We start from the raw sequence: 16,637 nt of genomic DNA on the forward strand, positions 1-16,637 counted from the left end.
CACACTCAGCCCCTGCTGCAGGCCCATGCTGGTGAAGGAGATCGGAGCTGGAGCACTCCTCTCGTGGGTCAGCAGCTGAGAAGCGACCCTCAAGGGCACTGCTGTCTTTGGGGGACCAGATCCCCTTCATACCGTCAGCCTGTGTCACAAGTCTGATGAATTAGTAACACTTTCCATCACTCCCCCCAGCAGGAGAGAGAGCCTGCATGAGCCAGTGCGGTGAAGGATGGCGTGAAGGCGTGAAAGGTGGCTTTGGGAAGCGAAAAGCAGGCTCTGAGAGCCCAGCTCCAGGAACCTGGAGGCCTCAGTCTTCCAAGCCACAGAGGCCACCTGCAGTCCCCTGACTGACCCCTAGGAGCAACTCTCTGGGCCTCGTATCTTTGTGGCTGAGACCCTAGGCTCAGCTGTCTCCCGAGGCACAGGCAGGACTGAACCTTCACTCCTTCCCACACTGGCCACTGTGCAAGGGACAAACACACTCACTCCCACACCTCTGTGTAAGTGCCCTCCACTAACGTGACTCCCCCCACCTCCCTCCGAACCCTCGCATCCAGCAAAGTCCCTGCTAACCTCAACCTCATCCAAGCGCTTTCTGCAACTCCTGACCTTACCTGAAACATGACCCTCTCGAGGGGAGCTTGTTGCTCCATCACAGCCCACACTCCTCCAGGCCCACTTGGTGAGGCTGCATCCTCCTGCTTTGCCTTCCCTATTCCAACCATCGCTCCTCATCACTTTCTCTGAAGGTCGTTTCGTCCTGCTGTACCATCGTCTTTGACCTTCCTGGTCACTCTTTCTCACTGACCCCATGTCTTGCCCCTGCAAGGCTCCCAGTCTTTCTCTCTGTCCCAAATTTCTGCCTCTCCCTGACGAAACATCACTATGTGTATGCACAGCTGAATTTTTCTGCCCCGTGGGCTCTCCACCTCCCACCCGACCTGACCGTTTCCTGCCTTCAGCCTCCCAACAGCTGCCACTCCAAAACCCACCACTGTTGCTCCAGAGCCTGGCACCAAGGGTACTCAATAAATACTCCCTAAGTAAGAGAATAAATGAATGAGGGGATGAATGAAGCATGTGTCACAAGAAGGGATGTGGAAAAATGGGAAGGGCTCTCTAGAGGTGAGAGACAGAGGTTCTAGTCCTAATCCTGCCCTAAATAGCTGTGTGACATTGGGCATCTTTTCCCATCGCATGGCCTCCTTTTCTTCATCTGAAAAATTAAAAATTTTGTGTAGATGATTTCTGAAAATGCCGCTTCTGACTGTTAGCAATACCAGGCTGTGGTTTACTTATTTATGATATTTATGTCAAAAATAAGTATACACACTTATCTATGATATTTAAGCATTACACTAAGCACTTCCTATATATTACTATTCATCTACCCAATAACTCTGGGAAGAACTTATTGTCATTATAAAGATGAAAACAATTAAGGATAAAAGAAATTAAAGATTTGCCTTGTCATAGATAGTAGGTGGCTGATTCAGGATTAGAATCCAAACAAAAACTTGTTTTTGTTGTGGTCAACAAAAACAAGTGTGTCTGAATGTGTCTCAAGTATCAAGATGAAAGAGGCCTCCTGTTTAAAGAGACTGCTATTTGCTCTTCTAAACTAGGCCTCTGAGGGAGCTTTCCCTGGCAGTCCACTGAAGGGCACACAGGTTTGATCCCTGGTCAGGGAAGCTAAGATCCTGTATGCCGTGTGATGCAGCCAAAACAACAGCAATAGTAAATAATATAAAGAATAAACAAGGTGTCTCTGAGGTGGCCTTCAGAATGCTGTCTGGGGGTACAGACCACTTTTTGCATAGGCCTGATCCCCACCAGTTCAGCCAACAGTTATGAGCCCGGTGCTGCAGCAAGGGAGGCGCTGACACAGATCACGGGGTCTGGGCAGATGTGGCAGGTGTTTTGGTGCCCTAAGAGTGCCTCTGTGACAGGCTGTGTTGCTTGAGGTTCATGGACCATTGCATCAGAGTGGCCTGGGTTCTTATGACAAATAGGCCTACATCTCATCTCAAACCACAGAATCAGAGCCTCAGGGAAGAAAGAGGCTGCTTAATCTGAATTTTTACCAAACTCTCTAGTGATCTGAGTTACTATACTAAGAAGTCCTAGGGTGCTGGGACTTGAATGCCAGAAAAGGGATACTTGATTAATGCTGTAGGCAATGGGAAGACTTTGAAGTCTTTTAAAAGCTGAAAAAGTGACATGTTTAGGATATTGTTCAAAGAAAATTATTCTGTCAAGTCTTCAGTGTGGATTGAAGTAAAGACAGACTGGAGGGCAGAATAACCAGTCAGTCAGTCAGTCACTCAGTCATGTCCAACTGTTTGCGACCCCATGAACTGCAGCACACCAGGCCTCCCTGTCCTTGCCAACTCCCAGAGTTTACCCAAACTCATGTCCATTGAGTTGGTGATGCCATCCAGACATCTCATCTTCTGTCGTTCCCTTCTCCTCCTGCCCTCAATCTTTCCCAGCATCAGGGTCTTTTCCAAGGAGTCAGTTCTTTGCATCAGGTGCCAAAGTGTTGGAGTTTCAGCTTCAACATCAGTCCTTCCAATGAACACCCAGGACTGATCTCCTTTAGAATGGACTGGTTGGATCTCCTTGCAGTCCAAGGGACTCTCAAGAGTCTTCTCCAACACCACAGTTCAAAAGCATCAATTCTTCGGCGCTCAACTTTCTTTACAGTCCAACTCTCACATCCATGCATGACTACTGGGAAAACCATAGCCTTGACTAGATGGACCTTTGTTTACAAAGTAATGTCTCTACTTTGTAATATGCTCTCTGGGTTGGTCATAACTTTCCTTCCAAGGAGTAAGTGTCTTTTAATTTCATGGCTGCAATCACCATCTGCAGTGATTTTGGAGCCCCCAAAAATAAAGTCAGCCACTGTTTCTACTGTTTCCCCATCTATTTGCCATGAAGTGATGGGACCGGATGCCATGATTTTAGTTTTCTGAATGCTGAGCTTTAAGCCAACTTTTTCACTCTCCACTTTCACTTTCATCAAGAGGCTCTTTAGTTCTTTTCCACTTTCTGCCATAAGGTGACCAGTAGGCTATGGCAATAGTCTAGATGGAACAGAAGGACTGGGGAGGGAGAATTTTGCCCATAGCAAGAGGCAAAGGCAGGAATGATGTTGCAAATATAGTTGTGTTGTTGTGTTGGTCAGTCGCTAGGTCATGTCCAACTCTTTGTGACCCCATGGACTGTGGCACACCAGTCCTTCCCTGTCTTTCACTGCCTTCTGGGGATTTTTGTCCCTAAAAGGGACAAAAAAATTCATGTCCATTCAGTCAGCGATGCCATCTAACCATCTCCTCCTCTGCCACCCTCTTCTTTTACCTTCAGTCTTTCCCAGCATCAAGGCATTTTCCAGTGAGTCAGATCTTTGCATCAGGTGGCCAAAGTATTGGAGCTTCGGCTTCAGCATCAGTCCTTCCAGTCAATATTCAGGGATGATTTTCTTTAGGATTGACTGGTTTGATATTCTTGCTGTCCAAAGGACTCAAGAGTCTTCTCCAGCACCACACCTTGAAAGCATCAGTTATTCGATGTTCAGCCTTCTTTATGGTCCAACTCTAGGCCTTGGCAACTGATCAGAAGGGGTAGGGTTAAAGATGTCTGTCAAACTCGGCCTGGTGTCTAGACAATGAACATTAATGCTATTTTGAAAGAGAATGAAATCAGAAGTTGAGCATAAAGGAAAAAAGTATCTTGACTTGTTTAGTCTGACACATCTGAGTGACTGAACTGAACTGAACTGAACAAGTCAAGATAATTTTTTCCCTTATGCTCAACTTCTGATTTCATTCTCTCAAAATAGCATTACCGTTCTTGTTACAGGCTTGTTACAGGCTGAGATTAAAACACCAGAAAAAATATTTCAAAATGTCCAGTTCTCAACTGAAATAAAAAGCAGTTGGCAGTTCAGCAAGAAAGTTAGGGTTAGAAATGATAGTTTGACATTTGCTCTGTATAGGGAGATGCTAATTCAAACACTTCCAGGATCAAGGTAGATAATGCAAATGAAGATTAAGTATATAAAAATCATAATAAATCCCAGCCTTTTCCCTTCGGCTCACCACTGGAAATCCTGGTGTCACCATGGGCCACTGCCCCACCCGGTGTTATAGATACTGTACGAACAAGCCGTACTCAAAGTCTTCCTTCTGCCAAGATATCCCTGATTGTAAGATCCACATCTTTGACCTGGAGTGGAAGAAGGCAAAAGTGGATGAGTTCCCACTCTGAGGTCACATGGTGTCATCCGAGTGTGAGCAGCTCTCCTCCGAAGCCCTGGAGGCTGCCTCCATTTGTGCCAACAAGTACATGGTGAAAAGCTGTGGCAAAGGTGGCTTCCACATCCGAATGTGGCTCCAACCCTTCCCTGTCACCTACATCAACAAGATGTTGTCCTGTGTTGGAGCTCATAGGCTCCAGACAGGTATGTGTGGTGGCTTTGGAAAGCCCCAGGTCACAGTGGCCAGGGTCCACGTTGGCCAAGTCATAATGTCCATCTGCACCAAGTTGCAGAACAAGGAGCATGTGATTGAACTCTGCAGGGCCAGGTTCAAGTTCCCTGGCTGCCAGAAGATCCACATCTCCAAGAAGTGGGGCTTTATTAAGTTTAATGTGGATAAATGTGAAGACAGTGTAGCAGAAAAGCAGCTCATCCTGGATGGCTATAGGCTCAAATACATCCCCAGTTGTGGCCTCTGGACAAACGGCGAGCCCTGTACTCACGAGATCCTTGGTGTTATCCCCTCCTTACTCATGCCCACCAATAAATCCTACTTTCCTATCAAGTAATAATAATAATAATAATAAACCCCAGCATTCAGCCATGGTAAGTGATAATCACAACTTGGTCTTAGCAGGGATGCTATAAAGAGTGGGTGGGGACTGGACAAATTGAAGGACACATTCCCTGTCTTAGGTACCAGTCATCAGTAAATAAGAATGTGGAATCAGTGTAAATAGATATGTTAATTTTTAAAGAGAAATTATAATTCTGGGTTTTATTTTGATACAACATTGCTGCTGCTGCTGCTGCTGCTGCTAAGTCGCTTCAGTCGTGTCCGACTCTGTGCGACCCCAAGACAACAGCCCACCAGGCTCCCCCATCCCTGGGATTCTCCAGGCAAGAACACCGGAGTGGGTTGCCATTTCCTTCTCCAATGCGTGAAAGTGAAGTCACTCAGTCGTGTCCGACTCTTAGTGACCCCATGGACTGCAGCCCACCAGGCTCCTCCATCCATGGGATTTTCCAGGCAAGAACACCGGAGTGGGGCACCATTGCCTTCTCCGTATACGACACTACCTAATAGTTAAAAATTGAGAGCTAATATTTTAAATGCTTAAGCACTATTCAAACCAAACAATGTATATTATGATTGAGTCTGCTTCACAGGCTTCCAACTTGTGACTTCTGAGCTATATGGATGGTAACTGGTAGAGAGAGGAAATCCAGAGACTGTGTACTATGCAGAACCATGACCCTCCCCTGCTCCCAAGTTTGCCTGTAGGTAAGCCCAGTAAAGCTTAGGCAGGCCTGTTATTTTGGCCACCAGGTGTCCGATGGGCTCCCAGGTTGGGTGGCAGGGTGCATCTGCCATGGCTGTTTCTATTCATCACTTGGAAACGGTGTGGGAAGCTGCTGAGGGTGATCCAGCGCAGGTTAGAGGCTGCACGCCGCCAGCAGCTGCCCTCTGTGGCTATCTTCAGCCTTCACTCTGAAGATTTTGTGTACCTCAGAGCATCTGAGTCCTGAAGCAGATATCTTGTTTAGCAGATCTACTTGCTCACTTTCCTATAAAAAAGTTCTCTTGCCAAATTTAGGTGTTTTTTGTGCAATGGCATCTTCTTTTTGCATCTTCCTTCAGAGCCATTGGGAAATGGGTTACTTTTTAGCTTTCTGACTCTTCTTCAACCCTCAACAGTTTCTCAGAAATGATCCTTACAGACTTGAAAATTGTTGTGACCCGGGGATTAGAAAGTCCTTTTCATATTTATATTTTGCCAAGCCTTCCTTCAGTCCAGATGGGTAGTTTTCCACTTAACCCTAATCATCTTTGCATTACATGTTTCTGTCCCTGTTCTCAGTTCACTTTGGGGTGAGGAAAGGGAATTAAAGACAGATACTTAAAAATCACTAACATCCCCAATTTCTTAGTCTTCTTTAACAAGTTCTAGGAACAATGTTATCTTCTTTTTGTCTTTGATTCCTGTTCCTGATTCTAAAGAGTAACTCTCAGACTGATGGTCTAGAGCTGATCTTGAAGGGTACAACTTTGTGAGACGGTGATAGGGAACTCAAAAACATATCCCGAACAGTATCCAATGATGTTTGCAAAGAATTATGAATATATTTAGCAATATTTTCATTCTGATTAGAAGAAGAGGCATTCATCCTCCCTGGGTGATGTTTCTTATCAGCTCTGGGCAGCAGAGCAAGGTTATCACCGATGAGGCCTGAAGAGAGGAAAGATCAAATTAACATCTATACCAGCCACACTCAGACACACCTGCCAAAATACACACTCCACCCAGACACAAACACTTCACAAAATGATGTCCTTCAATATATACTATGTACATGCTAATATCTGCAAACATATATCCACAGTCCCTTCTATCCACAAATATCATGCACATTTAAGTATGTACGTTCATATATACTGCCTACCTACCCACATGGATACACACGTATATACACACACACATACACACATACACATGCACACTCACACACTGACTTACTGAAACTATGCACTGCACAGTGTTAGAATGAGCTGATATAACCTCCTAGAAGATCGCAGCCCAGCCTCAGCCTGCAGATCAACTTTACTTAACCTCAGGTTTCAACATGTGGTCAGGAAGCTGGGAGGTAGTCTTGACAACCGAGGTAAGGCCCTGCAGGGTCAGCAGGCTGCTGGGAGAGATGGTCACGTACAATGATCTGATTGTGCCACACTGGGGAGTGGAAAGCAGAGCATGCGTGAGGACCCCACAGACAAAGCTAGGGCTGAGAACTGAGGAGAGGAACCCAGTTCTGGGTAGGGATTTGATCTGAGGAGGGTTGTTTGGGAAGCTGTGGGTCACTCTAGAGAGGCCACACAGGTAAGCTGTGCAAGTGGGTGCGATGGGCATCCAGGGAAACAGTGGGTTGGGGTCACATGCACAGAAAAATTTCAGGTCCAGTTGAGGCATACACTGGCATCACCCCCACCTCCACACTACCTGCCCAACATGGCAGTAGGTAGAGTCATAGTTCAGCAGAATGTTAGGACATTTAATGTTCAAAATTCAACTCAAGGCATTTGGGGAGAGGGGAAGAGATGAGTAAGGAGGAAGAGGAACAGGAAGAAGAGAAGAAAGAGGGAGGGACCCATGGTTCTTATCCAGATGCTAGAACTATACCTTGGCTATGCCAAGCAATGGGAGGCAGCAGGAAACAGACGTGAAATCTGGACTTCAGAGCTTCTCAGGACCCTGGTCCTAGCAGTTTAAGGGAAGTTTCAGAGAGTTCCAAAAGTAATTTGGATTATTATAATGTATTTGCCTTTAAAAGAAACTGATTGAAAGTCCAAATCCTGTAAAGTGACTTGGAAACTTTGCATGTTGGATACGTTAAACTTCCTCTCCCTAGGCTTGTGTGTAGAAAGAAGAGAGGATGAGAAAGTACATGAAGTGCTTTCTGGTTCTTATTATCAAAGCTCTCTACAAAGTTCAGGAATTAACCACCAATGATGAGACTAAGACACTCCCTGGATAATGGGGGAATCTGTGGGATAAGACCTTGCTCCTATTTCAAAATGAAGAATATTCCCCTCCAATTCATTGCATCATCATCTAGAATGACAGCTCTGTGGGATGAGGTGGGACGAGGGGCCACTGTAGTAGAACAGGGGCTCCACGGTCTAATGAGAAGGGCATGATATTTGAAGTCAAGAGATCTGCTAGTCCTGGCACTAGTGAGAACTAGCTGTGTGACCTGGCAAATGATATAAAAAAAACCTACATAAGGACAGAATTCTATTTCCTAAGGCAAAAAACAGGTGATGATCTGTCACAAAACTTTCCCCCCATCAATTATGGACTAGAGCAAGGCCCAGAACAGCACACCCCTGTCAACAGCATACCCAGGAAGATGTTATTTTCAGATTTTGGTGCTAAATCACTCTGCACACATGTTTATACCTTGGCCTGTTTCCCTGGTCTTGCTGACAGCTGATCTTTTTGTTTGATGTTCTCTAAGTTATCTTGTTTCCAGTACCAGTCCTGTTTCTGAACACACATTGTTTCCCCCTCAATGAGCAGAGGTACAGCCTGATCCAGCTTTGGGGAGGAGTCAGTGAAGAGCTCATCTAAGAGATTTGTTCAATGCCAAAACACTAGAATTCCAGGGCATTTTAATGGGTTATATGAAGCAATGGAGCAGAATATTTTAAACCCAAACTGTCCTAGAAATATAGAACATATAAGCATAGTAATGGCACCCCACTCCAGTACTTTTGCCTAGAAAATCCCATGGACGGAGAAGCCTGGTAGGCTGCAGTCCATGGGGTTGCTAAGAGTCGGACACGACTGAGCGACTTCACTTTCACTTTTCACTTTCATGCATTGGAGAAGGAAATGGCAACCCACTCCAGTGTTCTTGCCTGGAGGATCCCGGGGACAGATAAGCCTGGTAGGAGGTCGTCTATGGGGTCGCACAGAGTCGGACACGACTGAAGCGACTTAGCAGCAGCAGCAGCAGCAACCTGTTTTCCAGTAGTCTGCAAACAAGATGTGAGCCTCTAAAAAGATCATTAATCTTATCAAACAACAGATTATAAATGCCAAATGAATGGTATGGATAATGTTAATTCTGTAGTGAGAGAATGATCAGCACAAGTTTTCAAAGTGGAGGACCCAGCTTAAGCTGTGCCTTCAGGAGTGTGAGGGATTGGGAAAGACGGCAAGGAGGCAGCGAGGTATCCAAGAGGTAATGGCATGGGTTACAGTGCAGCAAGGCCATGCACATTCATAGCACATGGAATGGGGACCATATTACAGGGCAGGGATAGGGATCGTGGGCAAATGCTGGGGGCTCTGGGATGCAGAACTGCTCTGATGCTTGGAGAACAGTGAGGAGAGTCACCTGGGAGCACAAAGTGGCAGAAACCTAAAAAGGTAGATGCAGCCAAATGATGAAAGTTCTTAACTATTACACAAAGGGGTCCATACCTAATCCTGTAGACAAATGGAGGATATCTCAGAATGATCTGAGCAAAAGAAGAGCACGTGAGTGCAGAACTTTAGGAAAGTAAATCTAACAGTGAGAAGTGTGGTTTGGGGACTGGATTTGATAGTGTCTACTGCAGTCATCTAGACATGAAGAAGCAACGGGTCTTGAGACTGGATCTAATGAAAAAGTAACAAGCCAAAAGTGAGTCTGAGTTTTCTGAGTAGAGTGACTGGGGAGCCGGTGGTATTTGATAGAAATGGAGGTCAAGAAGGAGGCTGGCCTTGGAGAAGTCAGTGGAATTTAGACTGACATTGATGTAGTGGCTGGACATCCAAGAGGAAAGAGCAGATAGGAGGAGCGGGATGAAAGGACATGTGAACAGACTTGCGGATAGGACAGTCACTGGTAAAAACAAAGTAAATATCAAAGTGGACAACATGAACCAGATCTCTGTGAGGAAAAAAGGTGAAGAGAAAAGGAAGAGGAATCAGTGGACATAATGAGGAAAGGGGAACAGGAAGGGATCCATGGGAGACACAGCCGGGGAGGAAGGAGACAGAGGAATCTGGGGTCAGGGAAGAAAAGAGGAGACTGCCCCCAAAGTGAAGGAAAATAAAGATTTACAGAGGCCATCGGGTTTGACTCGATATTAACATATATGTACGGGGCACCTACATATTCTGAACCCTGGGATGTTGGTTAGGCGTTATCCTCATTCAGCAGACCTCAAGGAGAGCCTGTGATGGCACCAGGTTCTGAGGATGGCCCCCACGTGGAAGAGCAAGGCCCGCCAGTCTTGCTGCCGCCAACACTGCCGCCACCCCTGCCCAGCAGCATTAGGTGAGAGTAGGCCACGGTTCTAGGCAAGAGGACAGGCATTTCTGGAGAGGAAGAGCACAACTTGGGGAACTTGGCATTATCGTAGAAGTAAACAGAAGGCTAGTCTCCGTTTCCGGAGAGTCAAGAAGCCACTCTGACTGGTGGGAAAGTGGTAAAACGGGTGAGTGACCTTGACAGGGTGTGGCTGAAGATGTGGGAGTCAGAAAAGGGGACCGCCTGGGGGAGGCGGCGTCCAGGAAGGCCTCTCGTCGGAGGTGTTCCTTAAGCTGTGAGGAAGGATGGGAGAGGGGAGGTCAGACCACGCCCAGCCTGACGCGCCGCTTTCCTTCCCAGAGACCCCGGCAGCTCCCGGTCTCCCTTTCCCCTGCTTGCCCCGCCAGCAAGCGGAGCTCCCGTTCCCAGCACTGACGTCACGGGCAATGACCTCACGGCGGCGGGGGTGGCGGGGGTGGCGGGGGTGGCGGGGGCGAGCGCGCGTGGGCGGGGTTTATATAGGCCCCGTCCCCTTCGCGCCGCCGGCCAATGGCCTCTGCCGCCAGCACCCCCGCCTCTCGCCGAGGCCTGAAAAGCTCAGCTCGAGCACTGACGTCAGGGGGCGATGACCTCAGGGCGAAGGGGGCGGGGGCGGGGCGGGGCGGGGCGGACGCCAGGCCCCCCCCCCCCCACCCCGGAACCCCCCCCGCCCCCAGCCCCGCCTCTCGCCGTGGCCTGAAAAGCGCGTCTCCGGGAGAGTCCCGGCAGAGCCGAGGGGCGGCGAAGCGAGAAAAGGCTACCTGGACAGGCCGTCCAGTCGGAGACCATTCAGGCCCGCGACAGGAGCCAGACACGCAGAGCCGAGAGGAGAGCAGACATGCTCCCGGAGATAGCCGCCGCCGTGGGCTTCCTCTCCAGCCTTCTGAGGACTCGGGGCTGCGTGAACGAGCAGCGACTGCAGGTGTTCCGCGGGGCTCTCCAGGCGGCGCTGACGGGTGAGCACGGGGCGGAGGGCCCGGCGCCCTCGGGCTCAGTCCTCACCGACGGCGGGCTCCCCGCCGAGCGGCCCCGGCCCGTTCGCTCCCTCGGGTCGTGGTCCTCGGCCCAGTGCTTGGGGCTGGGTGCGCCGTGGCTCCAGCTGGCTGCTGCCCTCTGCGCTGTCGCGGGCGCAGAGTCCTGACTGCGACCCCGGGTCGCCGCTGGGTGCCGCGGAAGCGGGGTGCCTGTGGGTCTGCGTGCGGGCTCTTCTCCCTCACTGGACCCAAGACCCTGCAGGCGACAGCCCGACCAGCCGAGGGTCCTTATGGAACGAGAAGGCGCAGTGGAACCTTCCAAACAACTCGGGCTCCCAGCCGAGGCTCTTCCGGCCGCGCGGGCCGCGCAGTGCCTGGGGCAGTGGCTGGCACCTCAAGTTAGAATCCGGGTCCGCTTTCTATCCTCTGGCCTCTCTTAGCCATCTGCCACCCTTTCTGGTACCGAGAGAGGCTTGTACGCCGTAACTGCGCTCTGCGGGCCTGTGTTGGGCTTGGTGGCAGTGCGGCGTGAGATGAGGAGGTGGGCAAGAGATAAGCAGCTGCTGGCTGGGGAGAGACCTGTCTCCTAGCTGTTGGCTGGCGGGCTTGGGCAGCAATAGCCACATTTAAACGTGCCCACACAGTCCCACTTTCTGAGGGACAACATATGTTTCGTTAAAACATCCCACTTCTGCCTCCCTTAGCCACTGTGACAGGTCTTTGACTTTTCAAGGCAGAGGAAACCACCGAGGCACTGGGTGGGAGACATGACTTGCTGTGGGTCCAACAGTGAGGACGGCCTTCTTGGCCTTGAAATTTTGGCTCAGAGGTTCCCAGAGGCCCTGCCTGGACCTGTCAGTCCCAGGCATATCCTCCTCCTTAAACCGGGAATGTGCCAAAGGCAATATACTGGCCACAAAGGATTGCCCCAGAGCTCTGGGACACCCTCTCGATACACATACACCCATGTCTTAGAAGGAGGGGTCTTTCCAGATTCCATAATTTTTTTTTTTTTTGCTACAATGTCAGGAGGGTTTCAGGAGGGTCTTAAAACTCATGAGAAACCATGTTGCTTACCTAAAATAACTAGGCCCTTTCCTCTCCTGTCATCACCCTCACCCGGGTGGCACACCTGCCAGTACAGAGGACAGAGACTTGGGTTCTGTCTCTGGGTGGGGAAGATCCCGGGGAGAAGGGAATGGCAACCCACTCCAGTATTCTTGCCTGGAGAATCCCATGGACAGAGGAGCCTGGCGGGCTACAGTCCGTGGGGTCGCATGAACACAACTGAAGCGACTCAGCACACATCCCATCACCCCCCACCCCTTGTGGTTGCATCCATGGCCCAGCTGCACTAACCAGTGCATCTCCCCCTTGTCCTGTCTCCACAGAGCACTACAAACACCATTGGTTTCCTGAAAAACCATCCAAGGGCTCTGGCTACCGCTGCATCCGCATCAACCACAAGATGGACCCCATCATCAGTAAAGTGGCTAGCCAGATTGGACTCAGCCAGCCTCAGCTGCACCGATTGCTGCCCAGTGAGCTGACCTTGTGGGTGGACCCCTACGAGGTGTCCTACCGCATTGGGGAGGATGGCTCCATCTGCGTCCTGTACCAGGAGGCCCCAGTGGCCACATCCTATGGGCTTCTCACCTGCAAGAACCAAATGATGCTGGGCAGGAGCAGTCCTTCAAAGAACTACATCATGGCAGTCTCCAGTTAGATCCCTCGCCTGCCCCAGCTGGCACTCTACTGTACTCAACTCTGCTGTGACAGCAGGCCACTGCATATCTCAACCTGGGGAACTGTATTTTAAATGAAGAGCTATTTATATATATATATATATATATATATATATATATATTTTTTTTTTTTTTTTTTAAGAAAAGGGGAGAAAAAAACCTAAAGATTTTTTAAAGAAAAAAATCCTTAAAGGACGCTGCTTGGAAGTGGCCTCCGCAGGTGCCTTTGGAGAGAATTGTGTGCTTTATCTGGGAGCCAGTGTCTGCCTGTGGGAGGGGGGAACGGTGTCCTGGTCGATGTGAGAGAAGCTTGGCTAACACCCCAGGGAGGTGTGGGAGGGGGCAAACAGGATTAGCAGCTGTGAACAAGAGAGCTCAGGATCTGTCCCAGGAGAGAAAAGAGGCTGAGTTCAAACTTCTCACTCTCCCAGCCAGGACACCTGCACCCCTGGCCCCTCTCTTACTCAAGGGCATTCAAGCCTGGACTCAACTCATACTATATTGCCTAATCTTCTCTTTTATTTTTATTTTTTATGAGATCCTAGGCACAGAATGAAAAGGCCTTTCCTAATTCCTTCTGTCCTGAGTAGCTTTTCTTGAAACCGTGACTTGTTTCTAATTCTGTTCTCAGAGACCTGTAGATGTTACTTCCCACCAAGAATATAAAGCTTTTTGTTCTGGAGGTCAGGGGAGTGAGGCAGGGGTTGGAAGTTACTGGAGTCGGGACAGAAGGGCATCATGTACCGACCCTTGCCTTGCTGTAATGCTGCTTTGTGTGGCGATTAACTTGGGGGTGACTTGTAATGGAATTTTAGAATCCAAAGAGTCTCCACTGGAATGTTTTTTTGGCCAAAACTCTTCTTTTTGTAACCAGATGGAAGTCCTAATGATGCTACCATTATCCCTTTGAGAAGTAGCTCAAAAGCTACGGGAACTTCAGGTCCTTGATTATTGCCTTCTTTTTAAAAGCACACACTCCTCTCCAACTGCCCCCCAACCCACCAACCATACCCCACACCCCTCCCCTTCTGGTTGGGTCATGGAACTACCTTATTTTCTAGGACAAGAGTTCTCACTGTGCAATATGGCCTCCTGGGTCCCAGGAGGAGCTGGAGGAGAACTGGCTGTCAAAACCTCCTGGCCGCCCTGGTAGGCTTAGGAAACTCTCTCTCCCTCCGTCCTCAGGACTATGGCTTTATGCTTAGCCTTGCAGGTATTCCTTGGCTGAATGAGAGAATGCCCCAAGTTACTGCTTGGTACTCTTGTAGAACTGACTCTAACAGCCAGACGTTGGGCATTGTTTTTTCCTCCTTGGTGCTCAGAGCACCCGTGGGAGAGGCTGCCGTCTCTCTCCATACAATCCAAGTTTGTCTACAGACTTGTGCAATATTTACTGTTCTGGGTCTGAGGAAAATGGAAAATTTCACAGGGAAGAAATTCCATTGCTTCAGTTTCTCAGTGACATTGGTGAGGGGTCTTTAAGGCCTTGAGTTTCCCAGACCCAAGTCCCCTTGCGAAGGCCACAGCTGGGCGTCTGGTGAACCTGGCTGCTGTCTGGCTGTGGCCCGTAGTGAGGGACTTTGCTCTCCACTGCCGGTCCCCTTTCCTGGATTGCTTAACTACTCAATTCTGACTCAGAGGTGCTATTTACCAAACACTCTCCCTACCCATTCCTGCCGGTTCTGCCTCTTGAACTTTCCAAATCCCAAGCTACCTTCCCAGGCCCTGTTTCCAGTCCTTATTGCTTTAACGTTGACTTCAGGCCCGTAGACCCAAGTGCTCATTTTCTGGCATATGGGTGTGAACAAAGCTGTGAATCCCTGCAGATTGTTGTTACATCTTGTCTGCAAACAAGTTCCTGCCTTTTTATAAGCAGCCTCATGGTTTCATACTTAATCTTTTCTCTGTTCTTTTTGAAATTCACTTTAAAGACAATAAATACCCAGAGCTGGACTGTTGAGCAGGCCTGTCTCTCCTTTTAAGTAAAAATATATTTGTAAGCTATTCTGACAGAAAAAACAAAGGTTACTAATTGTATAACAGTGTTGTTATATGGAAGAATGTACAGCTTTATGGATACATGTACACTTTTTTGGGTTACTTTAATAAAAATGTAGCAGATGAAGTCCTGTGGTGTAGAGAAGATAAAATTCCAACATTGCTAATTTGCGTTTCCCTCAGATCCAAATCCTTTGTGTCTCATAGTGTTTCTCTTTAGCTGGATTCAGAAGTCCTGTGGCATAGGTGGGAGGGACATTTCCAAGCATTTCCTCTTTCTTGGGAAATAGCTTCTTACTCCTTTTAATGCATATTCTAACTTCCATGTGAAAATGCTAGATGGACCCATGATCTAGTCTGAGCTTTCCTAGGTTACCCAGGGCTCATCTTACGCATCCTGTTCTTGCTCAGCCATGCTCATTAGTTCATTCAGCAAGCATTTATTGTATGTGCTAGATACTAAAAATACTAAAAATGATTAAGACACGGTCCGTTCACAGACTGGGGTAGTGAACAGAGGACACTGAACCCCTTTCCAGATTGGAGCAGAATTTTTAAAATTCTTCTCCTGTTCCCTTGTAATCTTTTGGGGCTCCCACATGACACTGACTATTCTTATTATGTGAGAGCAATTGAGCCTCAGGATACAGGCATTGGTGCTGAACATGTGACAGAAGGTTAATGTTACCAGTTAACTAAAATGTGGCTATTTCTGACATCAAACACCAAGAGCAAAGGTTTGTTACCCATTTATAACTCTCTGACTGTACGGATGGGATCTGTGTTAAGGACATACGAACAGCCTTCCTTGTCCCTGACTTTTGGGTTCTACCCATGAGGTTTTGACACAGGCTTCTCCACGCCCACTTCACTTGCTAGCTCTGCAGTTCAGACTGAGGTCACAAGTGAATTTTTGACCTGGGCTATCTTTTTGTTGGCCATAAGTGGGCTATGCATGCATGCTTAGTCACTCAGTCATGTGACTCTTTGCGACCCTCAGGGACTGTAGCCTGCCAGGCTCCTCTGTCCATGGAATTTTCCAGGCAAGGATACTGGAGTGGGTTGCTATTTCCTACTCCAATGGAGCTTCCTGACCCTGAGTCTCTTGTGTCTCCTGCATTGGCAGGCAGATTCTTGACCACTGCATAAGTGAACTGTACTTAAACTTAGTTTTAAATATGTCGACTTATGAACAGTGGCATACCCCCACCATATGCATACTTCATACCTCCATGACCTTCATCAACAAACACGCAGTTTGACCTAGGTGTCCTAGATCAAGTAGGCCTGGGAAGCTATGTGTGATACACTGGGAGGGTAGGTGAGCCAGGAGATGGCAGTCAGGGAAGCTAGCTCTTCTATATCACAAATAGAATTGGTTAGAAACCCATCTGTGTCGAGGAGTTGTTTAAAAGAAATGGCCCCATTTCCATGGCTACCTTCTAACACAAATGTCCTAGGTACTCATTTGTCAAGGACCTACTCTTTTGGTAGGTCCTTACAAATGAGGTTAGGGTTGACTTTTTGCTCTTATTAGGTACAAAATCAGCATCTATCTTCTTGTTTCCCAATAGACTCCTCTCATGAAGGATATTTCATTGTTTAGTCAAAGTCCTGAAATTCAGGAAGGGTTGTCTGGAAGTGAAGAGGATACAATCAACCACTTCTGTTTCCAAGCCAGGGAAACCGTAGAATGGCAGATTGGTCTTGGGGTTGCTCTTGGCTCTAGACAGACTAGTAGTCCCTCAATTTACATAGAGGGTTCTGTGATCGAGCAGTGTGTTATTTAGTTTAGATCTGACTGGCAATAAGAGTGGA

General features: G+C 48.2%; 1 protein-coding gene and 1 pseudogene across 1 annotated transcript; both read left to right on the top strand.

Moving 5' to 3' along the window:
- The first annotated feature begins 41 nt into the window (after positions 1 to 41).
- LOC133227450 (large ribosomal subunit protein uL16-like) lies at positions 42 to 10,970 on the top strand (annotated as a pseudogene).
- On the top strand, positions 10,940 to 14,946 carry BTG2 (BTG anti-proliferation factor 2). Its single transcript, XM_061381884.1, has 2 exons — positions 10,940 to 11,058; positions 12,468 to 14,946. The coding sequence occupies exons 1-2, from the start codon at positions 10,941 to 10,943 to the stop codon at positions 12,800 to 12,802; spliced, it is 453 nt and encodes a 150-aa protein (XP_061237868.1). The 5' UTR covers position 10,940; the 3' UTR covers positions 12,803 to 14,946.
- The last annotated feature ends 1,691 nt before the right edge of the window (positions 14,947 to 16,637 follow it).

This window comes from Bos javanicus, chromosome 16, assembly GCF_032452875.1.
Source record: "Bos javanicus breed banteng chromosome 16, ARS-OSU_banteng_1.0, whole genome shotgun sequence".
NCBI classification, from domain to species: Eukaryota; Metazoa; Chordata; class Mammalia; order Artiodactyla; family Bovidae; genus Bos; species Bos javanicus.